The 20,294-nt window shown below is 41.1% G+C and overlaps 1 protein-coding gene across 1 annotated transcript in view; it reads right to left on the minus strand.

Moving 5' to 3' along the window:
* HHAT (hedgehog acyltransferase) overlaps positions 1–20,294 on the minus strand; it is a 203,754-nt gene that overhangs the window by 155,708 nt on the left and 27,752 nt on the right. Inside the window, exons 5-7 of the mRNA XM_018553055.1 lie at positions 19,972–20,166; positions 16,139–16,342; positions 9,877–10,048 (exon numbers count right to left, since the gene is read on the minus strand). Of these exons, the coding sequence (XP_018408557.1) occupies positions 9,877–10,048; positions 16,139–16,342; positions 19,972–20,166 (571 nt within the window). The remainder of the gene's footprint in view (positions 1–9,876; positions 10,049–16,138; positions 16,343–19,971; positions 20,167–20,294) is intronic.

A 20,294-nucleotide genomic window follows, 5' to 3' on the forward strand; every position in this document is an offset into this window, starting at 1 on the left:
AGTCTAGTAGAAGGCTATACAGTCCAGGAGTCAAACAAATTCAGAATTCACAAACGGCCGGTGAAAGAAAAGCATGCACAAGTTGTGCTGCTAATATTAGCACAATCCACCATCTCAATGTAAAATCAATATCAATATTTTGACGACATGCGTAAAACGCAATATATAAAGAAGGTAATGAAAAGGCAATGCAATCAATAACAGCTTTCAGAGGCAGATCACTACTGGTGGCTTAACCTGTCAATTACAGTCCAACAAAGTGAATATTTAAAAATATGGAATCAGCGAAGCAGGGTCAGACCTCTCTGACTGTGAAATTCTACAAGTTGTGTAAGATGAATTAAAGTACCAGGGAGGATGTTGCTAGGCAACAAGCAGTTGGAAACTGCAGAATCATAAGAGGTTGTGAGCTAAAAAAGAATACTAGATGATTCCACAAAGTTTTTCTGTTTTTAAAGAATAACACTAGTCTAATAGAAAGCGGGCTATTGTTCTGATATGGGAAGCTGCTGAAACTACTAAATATAGCAAGTGAACCAATTTATCTCCTATTTGCAATGAAAGAAAAACTTAAATGTAGGCCAGAGCCTAAAAACCTAAAAAGTGTATTCTCTGTCCACAGTTTAAAGCTGAAGTTTAGCCATTTTATTGGGCTACAGCAATTAATTATAATTACATATTATACATAATAATGTGTATCCACGTCCTGCAGCCTGGGATACATACTTACTTTACACTCCTTCATGCCGCCTTCATAGCTGCCAGATATTGCCCGAACATTATTTAATGCCCGTCTTCTGGGCACAGTTGAACTTTAAAGTACATATAAACTCCAACTGGATAACTTTTAGTTTGCTAAAGCACTGGGTATTTCAGAACTATTAGAATTTTTTTCCCTAAAAAACAGTTTTCACTTTTTTCCATCTTTTTTTGTATCTCAGTGCTTCTGGTCTCCTCTAGCCTCTTTTACCACTTTCTGTATACATGCACTTGCTTCAATGTTTTAAATAAGATAGATAGATAGATAGATAGATAATGCCCCACCCCTTAAAATGTCTGAAATTACTTTAGCATTGACCAAAATAGACAGTCACTGCCAAATGTGCCACACACCTAACTGAGGCTCAAGGTACAATAAGACGACTTTCCTCGCCAATCCCTACACATATTTTTCTAAGCATATGTCCAGAAGATTGGTTTCTCTAAAAAAAAACCCTCCCTGCGCAAACATCTCAACATTGGCTTAGCACCAAAATCTCTGATTTCCCCTGCCAGCATTATACATGGATCAGCTATACCTTTATGACCACTGACAGGTCAAGTGAGGAGGAGGCAGTGTGATGCTTTGGGCAATGTTCTGATGGCAAACCATGGGTCCTGCCAATGTTACTTTGACATGTACCACCTGCCTAAACATTGTCGCTGACCCAGTACACCCCATTCACAGAAATGGTATTCCCTGTTTGCAGTGACATCATTCAGCAGGATAATGCGCCCTGTCACACTGCAAAAATGGTTCAAGAATGGTTTGAGGAACACAACAACGAGTTATAGGTGTTGACATGGCCTCCAAATTCTCCAGATCTAATTTAGCATTTGTGGGATGTGCTGGAAAAACAAGTCCAATCCATGGAGGCCCCACCTTGCAACTTACAGGACTTAAAGGATCTGCTATTGAAAGCTTGGTGGCAGATACCACAGGATACCTCCAGAGGGCTAGTGGACTCCATCCCTTGATGGGTCAGTGCTATTTTGGCAGCAAAAAATGACCTACTCAGTATTAGGAGCGTGGTCATGTTATGGCTGATCATTGTATATTCCCCCCAAGTGTTACATTTTTGTGTGATCTACTTTAGGGCCTGGTCATTTAAGAGGAGGCCTAATTCAGTCTTGAGAGATTCATTGTTGGCCTATTTAGCCTTTAATGGGTTGGCTTTCCATTCAGATTTATCCATAGTCAATTGGAAATTAATTTTCAGGACTCATTCCTCGTGGAATGAACAAAATATATGAACAAAAAAATCCACTCATTGTGACCTTTGGAGTTTACCAAAGTGAATTCATATTTGGGGAGACTTTTTTATAAATGGGAACCATCCCGGGTTTTTAAAGTTTGTGCAGCTAACATCTATTTGTCATGGTCTTTTGTTAGGAGATATTCCACAAAGAACAGTATTACTGTAGCGTAATCAGAGCATAATGTAGACAGAATCAGGACATAAGTAAGATTAGGAAGTAGTTGTGACGTGAGAAATGTATGGGTCATGGTAAGTTACCATCAAAGCTTTGGAATCTAGACCTTGGAGCAAAAGGTATCACCCAATAAGCTTAATCTTTTTGATGGGAATGTGAACTTCAGCAAAAAGAGTTGAAATATACATTTGTGAACGGTCTTATCTTCCAAAGAATTTGTAATTCTATCCAGCCACTTTTGTGATTCATACACCTCAAGCCAGCACAATCAGGTAAGAGACATCACATAGACTGTCAGAGTTAAAGATTATGGTGGTGCCTCCTCCATATCCCAACCTGCTGACTGGAAAAAAATGGAGCAGTAATATGCAGATAATGCATGCACTCTGCTCTCTCCTCCTGTCTGCACATTCCATGTCAGCACATATGTATGCAGCAGAGCCGGATGGTCTGAGTTCTGCTTTGCAGTAGTTGCCAGAAGGCAGGCATGAAGACAGATTCAGGAGATAATGCTAATTGTATGTAGAAATATATATATATTTAATAGATATATTGTTAAAGAAAAACAAAACTGCATTGAATACCTTCAGCCTAAACATGGATGGGAGTGAACGGTTCGCAGATATTCAAGAGTCATTTTTCCCAAAGTGTGTGTAAAGCCACATTTTAGACTGAGTAATGCTTAGAACTGCTTGCTGGTTTTTACCGCTATCGCTGGCTCTGTTAAAGAGATTTCCCCTCACATAGGGGATGATTTATACACAGCACTACCTCCACTAGATGTCACTATGGAGCAGAGGAAATCTAGAGGCAGAAGTGCTCTGTGAATGGTATTGTTGTATATCAACCCTTTATTGTTCTGGAGATGTTTTATCAGACAGGAAGTGAGGGTACCTCTCCAACAGCAATACTGACAACACAAAAAAAATATATTTTTTGTAGATGCAGATTTCCCCTCATTTCCTTTCTGGTAAAGCAGTTGTCAGCAGGAAAGGAAGTGAGGATAAATCTCTCTAATGGAGCCCCGTGCAGTATTAAAACCTGATGGGGATATAATCATTTCCACTGGCTAAATCAATGCTTTCCAATAAAAAACAATACCAATACTGAGGGATAAAATAGTACACAGTCCACTACCCCTAGATAAGGTGCTTATTGTTAACTGGGGTTCAAAAGTAAACAATATTGAGTGCTTTCAGAGAAGGAAATAGATCCAGAAGGGACAGTTGCCTGCTTTTACTGCTGCTTCACTACCCTGACAGTGGGATTAGCCACTAAAGACCCTGCAAATTACCTGGTACTTCTGGATAGAGGGGAACCTGTATTCAGCATTGCACAATGCAGAGATGGGGGTCTGAGCGGCCAATAACCAGGCCCAAGCACTGTCAAAAGGAGAAGCTGGGGAACTGGTCTAGAAAATTCAAAACTTGCTTAGGAATCGGGGCCTGCAGTGGTGGGGAAACAAGACAAAAATTAAAGCAGGATGTTTTTATTTTTTTATAGAAGCCACTTTGAGTTATATACACATTGGAATGAAAGATATTGGGGCAATTCAATAAAGCACTTGCAACACGTTTCTGGTATTATGCCCATATTATAAAGTCCTACATCAAATTCATGAAAGCCATGCATTTCTGATGTTTAAGACACAGGTAGTCGTTATGTGTGACACTTTTACATTCTGGCGCAGACAAATTCATTAATGGAGAACTTTGGGTTGTGTGAATTACACTCATCCCCATAGTTAGAACCAATCTGTGACACTGAAACTGTCACATGTCGGCTCTATTGACTTTCAGTCACCACTACCCACTCCGATCCTTCAGCCCTGACTGAAGGGAGAGACGGGAAAGGGGGTTGGCATAGCTGGCTCTGCCTCTAGATAGGCAATCAGCCTATTAATAGTATTGCTGGATCCATCCCGCCTGCGGTGCTCACACCATATAGCGGGCAAGAGCTTGCTATATGCTGAGTTTTGGGTCACAGGAGGATGTTAGTATATGTCCTCCGGTGACCCTACAGGGAACTATGGGAAAGAAAAGGTTACCACATAGTAGGGATGTTTAGATACCAGTTCAGATACCAGTGCCGATACTTGTCATTTTCATGAGAACTACCAGGGTTGTGGCAGTTGTAGCTGGGACCTGGGTCTGACGCCCCACCACTGTCCTGAAATCATTAGTCGATATTGTTTCAGAAAAAGTGTCACATGACAATAAACAAAAATGTATCAGTACTTGTATCTGTGAGTACTTGTACAAGTATCAGTACTTGTACTTGGAAAAATGGTATCGGTGCATGCCTAATATATATTTATTATATATTAAGGATGCATATTTATTATATCAAGCATGGAGCAATGGAATGCAGGCACTGTGTCTGATAGTGTTTTGGGTCATAAAGTTCAAGACAGTCTTGTACATAGGTGACAAACCTATCTGTGTCTACATATTTGTCCACCATATTTGCCAGACACAGAGGACACAGCCAAGACCACCAATGTGCAGGTGAAAACGCACTTTTTGCATAAAGGAAGTGTCCAACGTTGATTCGGTCTTCAAAGGTGACCAGAAGTGGGGTTTTTTAACTTGCGTTCCAATGCGTTCCTACATGTTTTGTTGCATTCCAGAACAGACAAAAAATCGGGCCTGTGGTACTTTTCAAAAAAGCACTGGAACTGACAGCCCTAAAATACCATAGGAATACATGGGGATGCGTTTCTGGTGCGCTTAAAAAACATTATGGTCTGGTGATGCTGGAAACAAGCCCAGAGACAAGATTCTGTATTAGGATAATCTGCAACAGATGCATATAGACCTTGCTGACAGTTACATTAATCTGTCACAAATTGCGCCATTTGTTGCATGAACGAGAAGGAGTGCTTATGAATTGCAGGGATTGTGCTCTCATTGTCAGATCGAGCAATGGTAAAATTCTATGAAACCAAACATTCTAAAGGCTATAACTTTGTTAGTGAGTACATCTGTGTGTTTACTGAGACACAGTGTATAAGAATTGCTTGCAGTCATTGATCCCCTGAAGTGTGCCAAGCATTTTGAATGTTTTTAAATGAATCAAGTAATAAGAGAAATCCCTGTATGTTCGCCTATGTGAAGCTCGTGTCCTACTGTGTTATGTTCTGGTAGCAGAGGGCAGCAGCAGATTATGTGTGCTGTGGGCCGCAGGCTGTTTGCCTGGCATTGGAACCAGAACTTCTCTCCTCTGTCTAGCAGTAACTATACATCTTCCTTCTCTGTCCTCAATATCATCTCATATCATCCTGCTGATCTTTTGCTGCCTGAAGCCTAAGTTTAGCTGAATCCCTTTTAACTCATGGCTGTACAATCCCACTTGTGCTGGTGCTTTTTTTTCTATTGTTGTATATCAACATTCAGAATATTGGAAGCAAGGTTTAAAGCCCACCTGAGGTCACAGATAAACATTATACTTATCACCTTAATTTACATAGTTTGCCCTTTACTTTCTAGCTGGAACAGTGTGTCTGAATATGGCTGTGCAGTTCAGTAGGCACCAGTTTGTGACCACACTGCCAGTACGTTCTAAATGACCTGGTCAGCAAGGCCCCTTTCTTTCTCCGCAAGACGTCCATGATGAGGCTTGTGCCTGCTATTTATCAGCAAGCATAGAGCACTGGAGTAGGAAGGCAGAAAGTGCCTCTTACAATTTATTTTAAAGTAGATCTTAGAGTTAAAGCAAAAATTGCATGCATATTGCAATGCAATACACAGCAGTTTTTGTTAACACCTGCAACATAGGTTTATAATCTGTTAATCCTGTCAGTATACCACAGTTGCCAGAGTACAATGGGGGGAATTTATCAAAACTGGAGTAGACAGATTCTGGAGCAGTTGCCTATAGTAACCAATCAGCTTCTCTCCTCAGTTTGTTCAGTTAAGCTTTAAAAATAAAAGGTAGAATGTGATTGATTGCCATGCACAACTGTTTCAGATTATATCTGCTCCAGTTTTGATTAATTCCTCTCAATATGTCTGCTATATTTAGCCTATAGGGTCGGTTCACACCACAAACAGTGCATTCCAGAGTGGACAGCCTTTGGTACGCACTGTATTGCAACCCAGCGGGCTCCCTGCATTCAGGGGCGGGAGGGGGCATGGTAGTGCATTGAAGTCAATGGCACGCCCATCCCGCCTGCACCTGAACGCGTGGCACATCAGTGCCTGCGTTCCGGTCCAGTGGCATCTGCAAAAATAGTGCTTGCAGCATTTTTGCAGATCACACTGGGCCGAAATGCAGGCACAAATGTGCCATGGGTTCAGGTGCAGGCGATCAAACATGTTGCGATACAGTGCGTTCCAGAGGCTGTCCACTTCTGAATGCACTGTTTGTGGTGTTAACCGGCCCTTAAGGCATTTCTAAGTGAAGATAAGTATAAAAAAAAAAAACGACTACAAAGAGATTAAAAGAACGGTGTGAGACTTCAGTTGGGCATTAACGTTCCTAATATTTCACTGGCTGAGGTATCCTTATGTCAAGATCTAGCCCACTCTGGGATGCAGCTTGTGCAATCAAGTTCTCTCCAAACCAGCAAAACATTTTCCTTTCACTTCCCTTTGTGAATAGCAAAGCACACAGTGGGGGTAGAGACAGGACATCAGCATTGGTATCTGTCATAGAAGCCTCTCTGATACAGCAGGGAGCCAGAAATACAGCTCCTGCTGTTCTTTCCAGGGAATCTAAACACAGCGGTAATAGGAGGCTTCAGGAAAGCACACAGTACCCGGAGTTGGGCTTTAATAAATTTGACTGCAATTGCTCCTTTGGGTTTTCTCATAAATCCCAGACTTGCATGCAGTTTTACTCCTTAGGTACAAATGATCACAACAACAAGGAATGCCAGTGATTTATCTCCTTCCAGCTCTTTAGTTGAGTAATTCCAGCATTAATCAGTGCTGCATAATTTAGGGTGAGATTTCAGCGCAGAGATCACTGTTTAAAAGTTGACTGAGCACTCCTGTAAGTGAACCGTACAGCCACATTACTTTTACAGACACAATAATCTGCAGCTCTTTGCTTATTAATCCTAGAAAAGACAGATTTCTGCTTCCAATCCGCTATTCTCAAAATTAAATTTTGCCATAAACTATCATCACCGCATCGCATATTAAAAGAGGTGAATTATCTTTTAAAGTTGCCCTGTCACCTCATACACAACAGCATATTAAAGAAGAACTCCAGTTCACCCAAAAACAGGATCCGGTTTTGAAATAAACACCTTTACCTCCCTTTCTTGCAATAGGAGGGAAGCTAATGCTAATGCCCCCCTTCCGCTAGTATACGATTCTAGACGACATAGCTTATACAACTTCTGCATTTTGCAGAAACGTCCACAAAACCTGAGATATATAGAAGTCATACAATATTTTTCTAAATGTCAGAGCCTCAGTATGTATTTGAGATGCTAGCATTTTAGGAACAGAAGCCAGTTTTAGCATCAAGATGGGGTAGGGCTTAATCTTAAATATCATTCAAGGGGCTCCACAAGGATTTATTATTCAAGACTACAAATAGTATCAACAGGGACTAAAAATGCCAAGGTTCAGCTTTGTTCTTACCTCATATATGTTTTAGGGCACATCAGGTACACTTGAAAGCCCAACTGTACTGTTAGTTCAGTTAAGTACATTTTGGAAGCCATAAAACAAAAGGTGTTCAATGTCTTACAGTTTGTTTTCTTTCTATAGCAGTTAGAGCCTGAGTAGAAAATCCCATTCCCTGCCGACACTTGCTCTCTGTGGGGAAGCAGTAGTCTCTCTCTGCAGAAGTTTAACATGCTCCCTGCTGAATAACACCTTTAGATCTGCAATCAGCAAACCTCATGCTCCCTCTTGACTTAAGAGCTCTGGCTCTGATTCAGCTGGGAGTTATAAGACCTCAGCAAAGAGACCACTGCTTCCTCACAGAAAGCAAGGTCTCTTTGCAATATACTGACAGGGAACAAGTTTTTTTATTAACGTTATCATGGCTTTAGAAAGAAAACAAACTGTAAGACAGTGGAGTGTACTTAGCTGGTTTTAACTAGCAGTTCAATTGTTCTTTAAAGCAAACATCACTCAAAATCATCTTCCCATGTCAAGTCTTTAATCATTCCTTGGCTTTCACAGGGCTCTTGTCTCTCTCAAGCCTTCCTCCCCCACCATTTTCAGTGAGCAACCACTGTAAGCAGTCAAAGTGAGTTTTCTGTATAGTCCTATGTTGAACTGACTAGAAAGTGAGAGATGCAGCATCAAGTAAACCTTTGCCAAGATAAATATAGTGGCTGCCATTGTTCCCCATGGTCCCTGTGTTGTAAAGTAGCCACCGCCCCAAGCTCGCTCTCGTGACAGACTACAATCTCAATACAAATTAGAAAATGAAATATGAGATTGTAGTCCATCATAGGAGCGTGCTTGAAGCGGTGACTACATTACAACACACACAGGGACCATGGGGAACAAAAGTAGCCACCCTCCAGAAGGAAGGGCAGTGTCAGCACCAATTCAGAGATGATTTGAGGATCTACAGCTGAGTGACACAAAAATAAGATACATTTTTGTTAATAGTTAAGGTCCATTAACCCCTTCATGACTGAGCTAGTTTTCAGGTTCTGTTCATAAATGACTGACACATTTTTTAAATTTTTGCTGTGTGATTCTTCCACAGCAGTAATATACTTTCTTACTAAATGTACCCACACATATTATATATAGTTTTTTAGAGGACAGATAGGGCTATATAACTATATCACATATGTGTACCTAACACCTCACTTAGTTTGAATAAAATAAAACAAATGAGGAAAAAAACTAGAAGAAAACATATATTAAAAAAAATATTTATTTTTTTTAGAATTTTTTTATATTATAGTATAAAAAATATATTTATATATAATTTATATTTTCCTAATTTTGTTTTACACTTTATTTTAATTTTTTTACACTTTGTAAAAAAAATAAAAATATAAAAAAAAAACTTTTTTTTTTCTTGTCAGTTTATATCAAGCAATCACTATGACAGCTTGATAAATTAACTTTTTTTATTTTATTTTTGGCTATTAGGCTGATCCAAACTTAGGAACAGCTAATAATAACCTTAGAGACTGATCCTGACTTTAGTCAGATTCAGATCTCACTAAAAGCTCTTTGATCGTGCCTAGACGATCAGAACTGATACATTTCACTCAAAAGATATACATTGTATCTTTTGAGTGAAATGTATCTAAACATCGGGCTTTCGAGCTGTCAAAACAAATAGCAGAGAGGTGAGGTGAGTCACTGCTGCCTCTCTGCTATTTTGAGCTGTCAAATACGGGATCGCAAATTGCGGTCCTCTATTTGCATGTAACGGCTTCATTCTTTCATTAATGAAAGGAAGAAGCTTTTACAAAAAGCTTAATTATTTCATTAATTAATGCCTCAATACTGAGACATTAATGAATGACTGGCAAATACCGGCATTACAAAGCCTGATATAACTCGTCACGTACAGTGTACGTGGCCAGTCATATAGGCACAAAGTGACAGGACGTACACTGTACGTCTCCCGTCACGAAGGGGTTAATTAATTTGTTAAGTTTTAACTCCTGAGTTTAGGGTCACTTTAATACTGCTTCAAGCTAATTATCCTTTTGAGGCAGAATACTGTAAAATATTGTATCTCACTCACCAAGAGTCCAGTATGAGGCTTCTTCAAGAACAGGGTAATGGCTATACATTGCATGCATATACATCAAATGGATCATCAGCTCTGCCAGGCACCACCACAGCATAAAACGCAACACGTCTGCAAATAATCCAGGATAACGAATGTTTCTCCATTCCGTATCTTGTTTCTGCATCTGAAATTTTAACAAAAGGTGGGAGCAGATTTGAAAAGTCAGATTTGGTTTCATAGGCTCAATTTATAGGGACAGTCAGGTCAAACAAGCATGTAAATACACACAGGGAACATAATCCACCTGCCTTAAACTTAGTTTTTTCATTCTGCAATTGCTAACACCTTAACCTGAGACTCTATGTTCTAAAGGTTCTCTACTCCTCCTATTGAGGTCTCTAGCAGTCTAATTGTGAACACCAAAGCTCATTCAAGGATTGAAATTTTTATGGTATAACTTCTCCTCCTTTCTAAATGAAACAATACAGATGGACATCTGAGGTGGGGAGGTTCATCAGCACATAGTGATAAACAAACTGTTTTATATCTAGCTAGTAATGTATATTTCCCTTCCACATCTCTGACCACGGTGTCACCATCCTTATGGGAAAATTCCTGGGCAATGCAGAGCAGGTCAAATCTTGCGAGCAGTCCATTGCAAGAGCATCTTTTTTGGAGATTTTGCTACTCTGTATTCCCCAGGATCTAGTCCGAAGGAGTACAACCTTCACCCTCACCTAGACATAGCAGGTGGATGATGGGGGTAAGGTAAGTATAAATCTAACTGTTTTCTTTATAGGGATATTTTACACCAGGCCGGTGATTTTTCAGAGGGAAGGGGTCCGGTCAAAATAAAATGACATCACATTCTTCTGAAAGATCTGTTTTAAGTTGCCGTTCACACCATCCCGCGTTCTGATGGTGGGAGGGGGGTGTTGGTGCAATTCATTTCAATGGCACCGCAGGCATGCCTCCCGCCCTGCACCGGAACACATGGTACGGCAATGCCCTGCATTCCAGTGCAATCCTATCACAAAAAATAGTGCATGCACAACATTTTGCAATAGAACCATACTGGAATGGAGGGCATTGTTGTACCACTCATTCCAGTGCGGGCTATTGTACTGAGGGCGGGAGGTGTGTCTGCGGTGTTATTGAAATGAATGACACCACCATGCACCCTCCTACCCCAAAACGGAGGGAAGCTTTGCTTATGCGATCCAGTGCGTTCATGTTACTGAACTGTGAGATGAACGCACTGGACTGGTGTGCTGGTGACATCTCTACAATTTTGCTGTACTGGGTGCATGCCTCTTAAGGTAACAGCGCTTCTGCTTAGGATGCTACTCCGGAGGATGCATTGTCACCCTAGGAGAGAAAGTGAAGATACTGGCAAGTTACAAAAACAAAGATAGAAAAAAATAAGAAGAAAGGATGATGCCATTGGAATGAGTTTACTATTTTATTATTTTAAAGTTTACATACACTTAAGGCCCCATTCACGGCTTTATCTTTAGGTGCGATTAGGGATTCCTGCGTCTGGAACTTGAGATTTCCTGTAGAAGGAATCCCTAATCTGCCGTTTACAAGTGGCAGTTGTCACCCATTCAAGTTAATGATCGGGTGACAGCGGCTGCATTTGAATGCCGGCATACCGCATGTAAATGTATGTGATAGGATTACATGGGGTTAGGAATCAATCACTCTCCCTGAACGCATCGATCATGCCTCCTGAGGCAGGAATCCCTAATCGCAGCTAAATATATGGATGTGAATTAGGCCTTAAGCACAGTGGACCATACTTTTGGAAAGGTCACCTGTGAATTTTGGCTTCTGAGAAAGCAAGGTGTTCTTTTGTGTTTCTTTTCTTTGAACTCAATGGACATGCGTCTTTTTTTAATGCCACCAATATTTTTTGTTTTAATTTACACAACCATGAATAACATTAGCCTAGTTTTTTTTCCACAAAATTTCCCTCCAGACCCAAATCTGTGCTCTTGCTCCAACTTAACATATTAGAATTCATTAGAGGAATGTTGATCTTTAATGTGGCTTTTCACCTCAAAGTTCAGACATCGTAAATCAGATCCCTAATAATCTTCATACATGCAAATTCTAATTATTGGATGCGATGTGAAAGAACATCTAACTGAAGCTCGGAAACAACAGAATTAACATATCTAACTATAATACGTGAACAAAGGCAGCGGCGGGGCAAACAGCAAGCACAGAGAGATCAGCTTTAAGCAGATGCAGCACAGACAAGTTATAACCTTCATTAACAGCGCCGGTGACATTTTAATTCTTTTTATGTAAACACTTGTTCTGGGATCAAAACATATAACATCATTAATATGCAAGCCTCTCAGAATGGCTGCACGTCGGCAAAAGGCCGCGCAGCATATGTGACTAGAATATGATGATACGGAATCGCTGTGCCCAATTAACCCTACTTATATCTGACTTTAGGCCACTTTACTCAAAGCTGAACTTCATACCTCAGAAACTGGAAATATATATAAAAAAACTGATTCTCCCATTCAAGTACCTTAACTATTAACAAAAATGTATCTTATTAGTGTATCACTCGGCTGTAGATCCTCAGATCATCATGAATTCATGATGCCACTGTCCTTCCTTCTGGAGGGGGGCTACATTTGTTCCCCCGTGGCCCTTGTGTGTGTTGTAAAGTAGTCACCGCTCCAAGCTCACTCCTGTGATAGACTATAACTTCAATTCAGGTTAGTAAAGACTGTAGTCCATCACAGGAGTGAGCTTGGAGCAGTGCCTACTTTACAACCCACACAGGGACCATGGGGAACAAAAGTAGCCACCCTCCAGAAGGAAGGACAGTGGCATCATGAATTCATGATGATCTGAGGATCTACAGCCGAGTGATACACTAATAAGATTTTTGTTAACAGTTAGGGTACTTGAATGCATTTTTAAGATTTAACTCCTTGGTTAGTGTCCCTTTAAATTGCAACTACTAGGAAATAGTGTTTTTGGGATAGAAAAGACTTTGCTCAAAAAATCTTTCCCCTTTTTGCTAGCAATTTTTTTATATGTACCTGCAGTGCTGCATGATCAGTGTATGTTCTTGGTCCAGTCCTGGCATCTGTATGCTGGAACCTTGTAACTCTAGTGTGCTTGTGCAGGAGTTGCATCAGTGGCCATACATGGCCAAAGTATCAAAAAGCTGGTCGCGAAGAAATGTAAGAGAAGATGGTTGTAGCAATAACAGTGATTGTGGATCTGTCAGTGCTGGAAGAGAGCACACTAGGAGTGTACCGTACATTAAATCTGCCATAAAGTGCACGTGTGCTATGCTCATACTTGTTATCTTGTTAAAGAAAGTGGAAAAATAACAGATCTACAGCTGATATAAATTGTTACAGAGGGGACTCCAGCTTGATAACTTAGGACAGCAATGGCAGCCTACACATTTGTTTTAGAAAAGTTCTCCTTTAAGAGGCTTCAGTATGAGCACAGCCAGTCCACCCCAGCTGCATCCATATATTATAATATGACACATCACAAAATTATCTCTCACCATGGATCAAAACACCCACACTCATTTATGGCACATCTGAAACGTATATAAAATTATTTGTCATAGCAACACACATGGAAAACGTACATCATTTATAATTTAGGTGCAAAGCTGCGTCACCAATCATAATGCAGCCTTAGAGGAAGCTGAATGATGGTCTATAAAGCAAAGTATTCAGAATCATAACGGATACAGCCTTGAAGATAAACTATATGCTAACATACAATTAGAAACCATTGCAATCATCAGCCAAATCCATGCACGGAAGGTGTGTTGGGGTGCATTGCAGTGCAGATACGTTGCTTGCCAGTGCATGAGTGAGTTCAAAATGTATGGCACTGCAACAAACCATACTGCAGTTTCAGCAGTAAGACGCGCGTTTAACCACATTACAGCAACACGCAGCTGTGAATGGCCCCAAAACCAATTTAGCATTTCTATGCTTGGGATAAAGATGCTGCTAAATTTGGTCTAGTCACCTATGCTTCACTGACCCCTGGTCAAGAAAGGGTTAACTTGGACAGACATTGCCACACATAATACTGGTGAGTGGAGGCAAAAATGGGAAACACAGGCATAATGCTGTTGTGTGGAAACCAGATATTACCTTGCAAAATCAGCTTTTAATATGAACATATTATGATATAAAATAGGAAGTCAGGATAGGCTAGGAAGGAGGCTGGGAACCCTGAGTTTGCATGGCAGCACTATGCTTTGCAGTAGGTACCAACTGAATCAGAGTGCTGCCTTCCCTTTTCCAGTTCATCTGCTAAAGACCTGCAGGTGATAAAAAAAAATTATAACTGCACATATATTCATAAAAGCAAAAATGTGCATTTATTATTTTTTTTTACATTGGAGCAAGTAAAGCATTGCAGCAGTGATAAGTGGATCGTGGGTGCAATGCTCTGGCTCCTGAAGATTGTCTCTCCCTTCCCTGTCTGTACTGAGGCACGGACATTCAGTAACAGGGATGGAGGAAGAATGAATGAATTAAAAGTGCCGTGACATCTGCTGCGTTGGTAGACAGGACTTGTAGTTTGCCATTAAAAGATCGGAGAATATGAAGTGGCTGTGTTGGCAGTGCCACACACAGTCATGTCATTTTCAAATACCATTAAAAGCATCACCCCTTGGTTCATGATATATACTGAATATGGGTATAACATGAAGCATGGTGTAAAAGAGGGGTCGACTTATTATTATGGAATTCAGGAGCCGGTCTGTCCAATCCAGTTGCAGAATGCAGAATAGCTCCAACTATGTAGGTCTACAAGTCCCAGCAATGCATTATATTTTTAAGTAGGGATACACCAGTGTTAATACTGGGCATTTTCACTAGTACTCCTACTCGTGAAAATGCCGCGATACTAAACGCAGATACCGGTGTTCTGTCGAGAACGCCAATGTAGTCGAATTTGCCGAGCTCAGCATCTGCGCTTACACACAGACCAATATTATTGAGGGAACAGGGATTAATTTACAAAGTATTTAGTTTAAATTGTTAATTGTGACCGGTAATAATATTCAACCCGTCATTCACTGCCACCCATCACGGTATATTGCGGTATATGGACTACAATCTCATGTTTAGTTTACATATTTGTATTGAGATTGTAGTCCATCACGGGAGCGATCTTGGAGCGGTGACTAATTAACAACACACACAGGGACTATGGGGAACAAAAGTAGCCACTCTTCAGAAGGAAGGACAGTGTCAGCACCAATTCAGAGATGATTTCAGGATCTACAGCCGAGTGATGCACAAATAAGATACAATTTTGGTAATGGTTCAGGTACAAGAAAAGCATTTTTAGGATTTAACTCCTGAGTTTAGTGTCACTTTAAGGAAAACACAGCGAGATGGCTATTAGTCTCCTGAAAGATCTAGTCACCTATCCGCCTTAGTGCCTTTGTATTTTTAATATTGTGTACTACTGACAAGAACAAGAACGCAGGTAAGGACTTCTGACTTTACTCTAACTTTCCTAATGTGCATACTTGCAGGTCTGTAATTCCAAAAATATTAACACCAGTAACTCTGTATACTAGCTAGGCAACTAGTATTTTCAGGAGAGGTCAGAAATGGCCGCCCCCGCTCCCAATTTCTCTAAAGACAAGTTAACGTAAGAAAAAAAAAAGGAAATTTAAAACTAAAGACCGGCTGCAATACTTCCATCCTCTTTGGCGCCGTGACCCACAGTAATTCCTTTCCGCCACTAGATGTCCTCAGTTGTCAATGACACAAAGCGTTGTTTAACCTGGAAGACTGAAGATATCCTGTGAGTGCAGGAAATCATGGACCTGCCCCTTGGGGGGTTGGGGGGGGGGGGTCAAAAGGGCCCGCACTCACATAAAATGATGCATCAAGGACTGCTCACTGACAGAGAAGATCCAAAGAGGGAGAGGACCCTGAACATCATGTGACCAGCGTGAAGACATCTGGAAATGGTAAGCTTAAGAAAAAGCATAAAATATAACGTAGAAGGAAGGGGGGAGTCTCCAGGGCACAACATTTATGGGTGGGCGGAGGCAGCCCTAATGTAGGAAAAAGTGTGCAATGTTTAGATAGTGTGTGTGACTTCTTGTGGGTAAGATATTCTTTATTACAGTACATTATAGGTCAGTGAAAGGAAATACAGGATTTGTCATTATGAGCTATGGTGGATAAGTTCCACTGATTAACATGCATACTAAACCATACCATACAAAGATACATACCTGCTCAGAGAAGTCATTGAAAGGAATGATAGGACCATTGTGGAATAAAGGGTAATAAAACACATAGGCCAGCATTGATGGGAAGGTGTAGCAAGCTCCCTGGAGCGCACTGTATTCTAGGCAGAAACTGGTGTAAAAAAGGCAGCGTACAGTGAGTGTGAACTGCAGGAGATAAAATTCGTTCTCGGTGCCATACCAACCACGCTGCAAAACAAAACAAGACAAGATTAGTTTCGGGTCATGTCGGCATCAATGGAGCTTCAGCCAAAATGTTTTTGTTCGAGGAAAGATTTGAACCTTTGTCAAATTTTTATTGTTCTATGTAACCCCTTTTGGTAGATTTCGCAGAAAGAGATGTGGAATCCCATCTTGGACAGTTAGAACTAGTGTCCTCACTGGGAGATTTTACATCAACTCTTGCTCTGGTGTCAACCATAAAATGTAAGATATTTCTTCACTTTGAGGTGGCCAAATTGGGTAGATTTCAGTACTGGTGACAGTCAACCGCCTATATTCTTCGGAAGACAATGGAAGCAAGTGTTTGTGAGTCAAAGACATTTACCTATGTGGTCCTGAAACTATCATATCTTTAACTATTCAATACTTCGAGATATCTCATCTCTCAGCCTCAAAAGTTGACAGCATCCTTACAAAACAACACTCTCTGCTGATATGGTCATATGGGGACACATGGCAACCGGGGAATAAAGAATGAGAAATGGCTCAACATACTTCAGGTATCAGTGAAAATTTCACTTTACTCTGTCCTCTGAATTTACTGAGCGATGACTTTCCAGTCAGCACTTACATACACATGCAATGCATGTGTGTATAAAGTATAAGCCACAAGCTCTACATGCAAATTTCAGAAGGAGGGACAGTGTCAGCACAAATTCGGAGATGATTTGAGGATCTACACAATGCACCAATAAGACACAGTTTTGTTAAAAGTTGAGTTTAGTGTCACTTTAATTGTATAATTAACAGACCACAATTAGGGAATAAGAGAATTTTTTTTGTTATGGCCCAAAAATATACAGTACATTAGCAGCACACAGGAAATAAATTCTTTTATGTCAAAATTTAAATCCAGAATGTTGCCAACCTTTTATCTGCCAATGTACTGCTGTTGCTCATTTCATCCTTCGTGGGTTACAACATAACAGGTACTGCTATAAAAGCACTGCTGCGATGCCTGATTACATCTCTGAGCTCTACTACGCCATTCTTACTGTGTTGCTAGGACAGAATTATATAACAACACAATTCACTTTCTTCTCCATAAACGCTACATTGTACGTAGATACGAAATCTTTGTAACATTTGACAGTAAAGACAGATGTGTCCGGGTCTTGAAAACATATATAAACAGCTTATATTCACTGGAGGAAATTATAATAAATGATACAGAAGGAAGCCAATTGGAAATCAGGTTTGCAATGCAAAGACAAATTGCTTGCACTTCATAAAGAATAGTATATACAGCTAAAAGATCATTATTCTTCAATGTGCAAGCAACACATATACTGTATTCTTATGACTTGGTACACAATCAATTTCGGATGAGGCTCTCTATAGCCATTGAGTGGTCCAATTGTGCGTGTTTGGCCCAGAAATGGAAGAGGCATTCAGACAGGGGTTTCCTCTATGGCAGTGCTGCTGAGGCTATCTGTGATTGAACAGGGGTTCTGGCTATGGAAGACGCTGGAAAGGGCCAGGCAGACAGAACACACTCTGGCAGTGCAATCTGTTTCCTAGTGTGCATGCATGCCACAGCCTCATTGATTACTACAGATGGTCTCTACTCCATTGGATGGCTGGGGGCCACCATGTGAATGGACCAGGGTGGGTATCTTAGCCAGGGGGCTTACAGAAAATGGGTAGCTGTCCTTTGTTTAAAACATTTTATCTGTTCAGTTACCTGCTACATGTATTCAGTTTTGGTTGGGTTGATAAGTGATCAAGGCACCACACCTCTCATTACAATGTTAGACCAAATTTCATTGCAAATGTAAAACATTTTTTTTAAATTTGTGGCAATGAAGAGCTTTGTCACATCCTGGCAGAGCATTGGATAGATTCACTAAGCATTGGGCGCCCTGGAATTTGTGGTATTCATCTGATGCAGGAATGTAAGCCCCCTCCATTAACCCATACTGTTGACACCTACCCTGTATCCTCTAAGATCATACCTAGTGTCAGGGGGAGAACGGGTTGATGGGAATGTTATATTTGATGTATGTCTGATCCTTCATTCAACGTATAACGTATATGCGGCTTAAATCGATAGCTTTTATATTGCAATATGTGTCACGGTCTGCGACCAACTGTCACGGTCTGCGACCGGGGCACACAAAACGACAAAAAGTAGCGTGCAAAAAATGGTGTCTGTGCGTTAACAGGGACGCACTAGAGGCGCAGGTTCTAAGAAGGGCCAGGTGTTCGACAGAGCCTCTAATGGTGAGGATGATTGGCTGCTGGACACCTTCCAGGTTGCGGCCCTCTAGCATGCCCACACAGACATAAAGATTAGTTGCAGCACCGAGGTGCTGGATGCATAAGTAGACAGGGTTGAAGCATATACACAGCCACACAAGTAGGCACAGGTGCAAGGACTCACTTGAAGAAGCTGATGATCAATCCAAGGCAGGACGTACAGGATCTCGCTGTGAGGAAGAGGGAATCCAGACTCACAGGAGACAAGGTAGGTGGTGGGCAACCGCAGGGATTACAGAGGCAAGAAATAAACAGGAAGTCCGACTGGGTGTAAAGACACGTTGCTCGAACGGCACGGAACAAGTGAGCTGGACTTTTAATGGAGAGGTTCCGAGTGGATTGGCAGGAAGCCAAGCAGCTCAGACAGGAGGTAAAACCCGGCGCCGGATCATCACACAGGGAAGTGTGACAATATGTGAGTCTAGTTTGTACCTTTTCTTTCTGTATTGATGTGTAAAACTGAAGGGGTGCTGTACGGGCTATTCACAATAGCCCGTACAGCTCCCGAACGTGGCCGAGCGGCTCAGTCGAGCCGAACGCATATGCATCGGCTCGGCTGAGCTGCGCTGAAACCGAAGCTGGCCAAGCGGTACATAATAGATACATAATAGAGGCTAATAGAGGTAACTCTGCTGAATAGGGGGAATGATGTTTGTCGCATATCTTACTTTTCTATGTATGTTTTATATTGTGATATAGTAAATTGTATCCTTTTTTTTATGATTTGGCACCTAAAAAAAAAAAACTAATTCAATTTTGACAGTTGCCTGCTACATGGCTTCTGATCACCTCAGTAATGCTGCCCTGGTTGCACGTTATTCAGGGTGACAATGCTAGAAAATGGGCATCAAATTTTCACCAGTGTTGTCACCCTTTCTTCCTGTGCATCCTGACAGGAGTACACTGTCATACTGGTTCTGCCATTATTTGTCAGTTCGGTCATCAAAGAACAAACGCCAAGCCATGCCAGATCTCTCGTCTGCTAAATTACAGCAGGGTTCAGAGAAATACCAGCAGCAGATGGAGCCCTCCGAACAGCCTGTGCATCAAAGGGAGATGACGTGCAGTAGCTACTCCTGTCCACTTACTAACTATGGCATTGTCCAGACTCAGGAGCTGTAAAGGAGTCATGTGGACAACAGTAGCTATTGCACGTCATCTTCCTTTGACACTCCGGTGACCAGGAAAACTCCATCTGACACTGGTATTGCTCTAGAATTTTCACATTTCTAAATGTTTCTACCACAATACATGAGATATTCCACCTAAATCTGCAAAAACATAAAAATGTAGGTGGACTGATGGATGGGGAAACAGGTGGAACCTAAATGACTTACCTGGGTATGTTCAACAGTCTCATTGTGTAACATTAGGAGCATGAGGGCAGAGCTCAGCCAGGTGAACAGTGGAATCTTTATCTGCGCTATCAGATAAAATATAAAGGCGTTCAGGAAAATGGTTGCCAGGCCTTTTGTTCCCAGTACAAACCAGCAGGCCGCCATGCCATAGGACATCAGACACCAAAAGCGATGCTGCAAACAGAAATAATTTATTAGCTGCAAAATACAAAAAGACCCCACTGGTCCACTGATAAACACCTCTCCAGTAATGTCCTATTGCTTCTGTCTTATCTGGAGCAAAATACCTCCTGTTTCCAAGT

The sequence above is a fragment of the Nanorana parkeri genome, unplaced genomic scaffold (assembly GCF_000935625.1).
Source record: "Nanorana parkeri isolate BGI_ZX_2015 unplaced genomic scaffold, ASM93562v1 scaffold1, whole genome shotgun sequence".
Lineage (NCBI taxonomy): Eukaryota > Metazoa > Chordata > Amphibia > Anura > Dicroglossidae > Nanorana > Nanorana parkeri.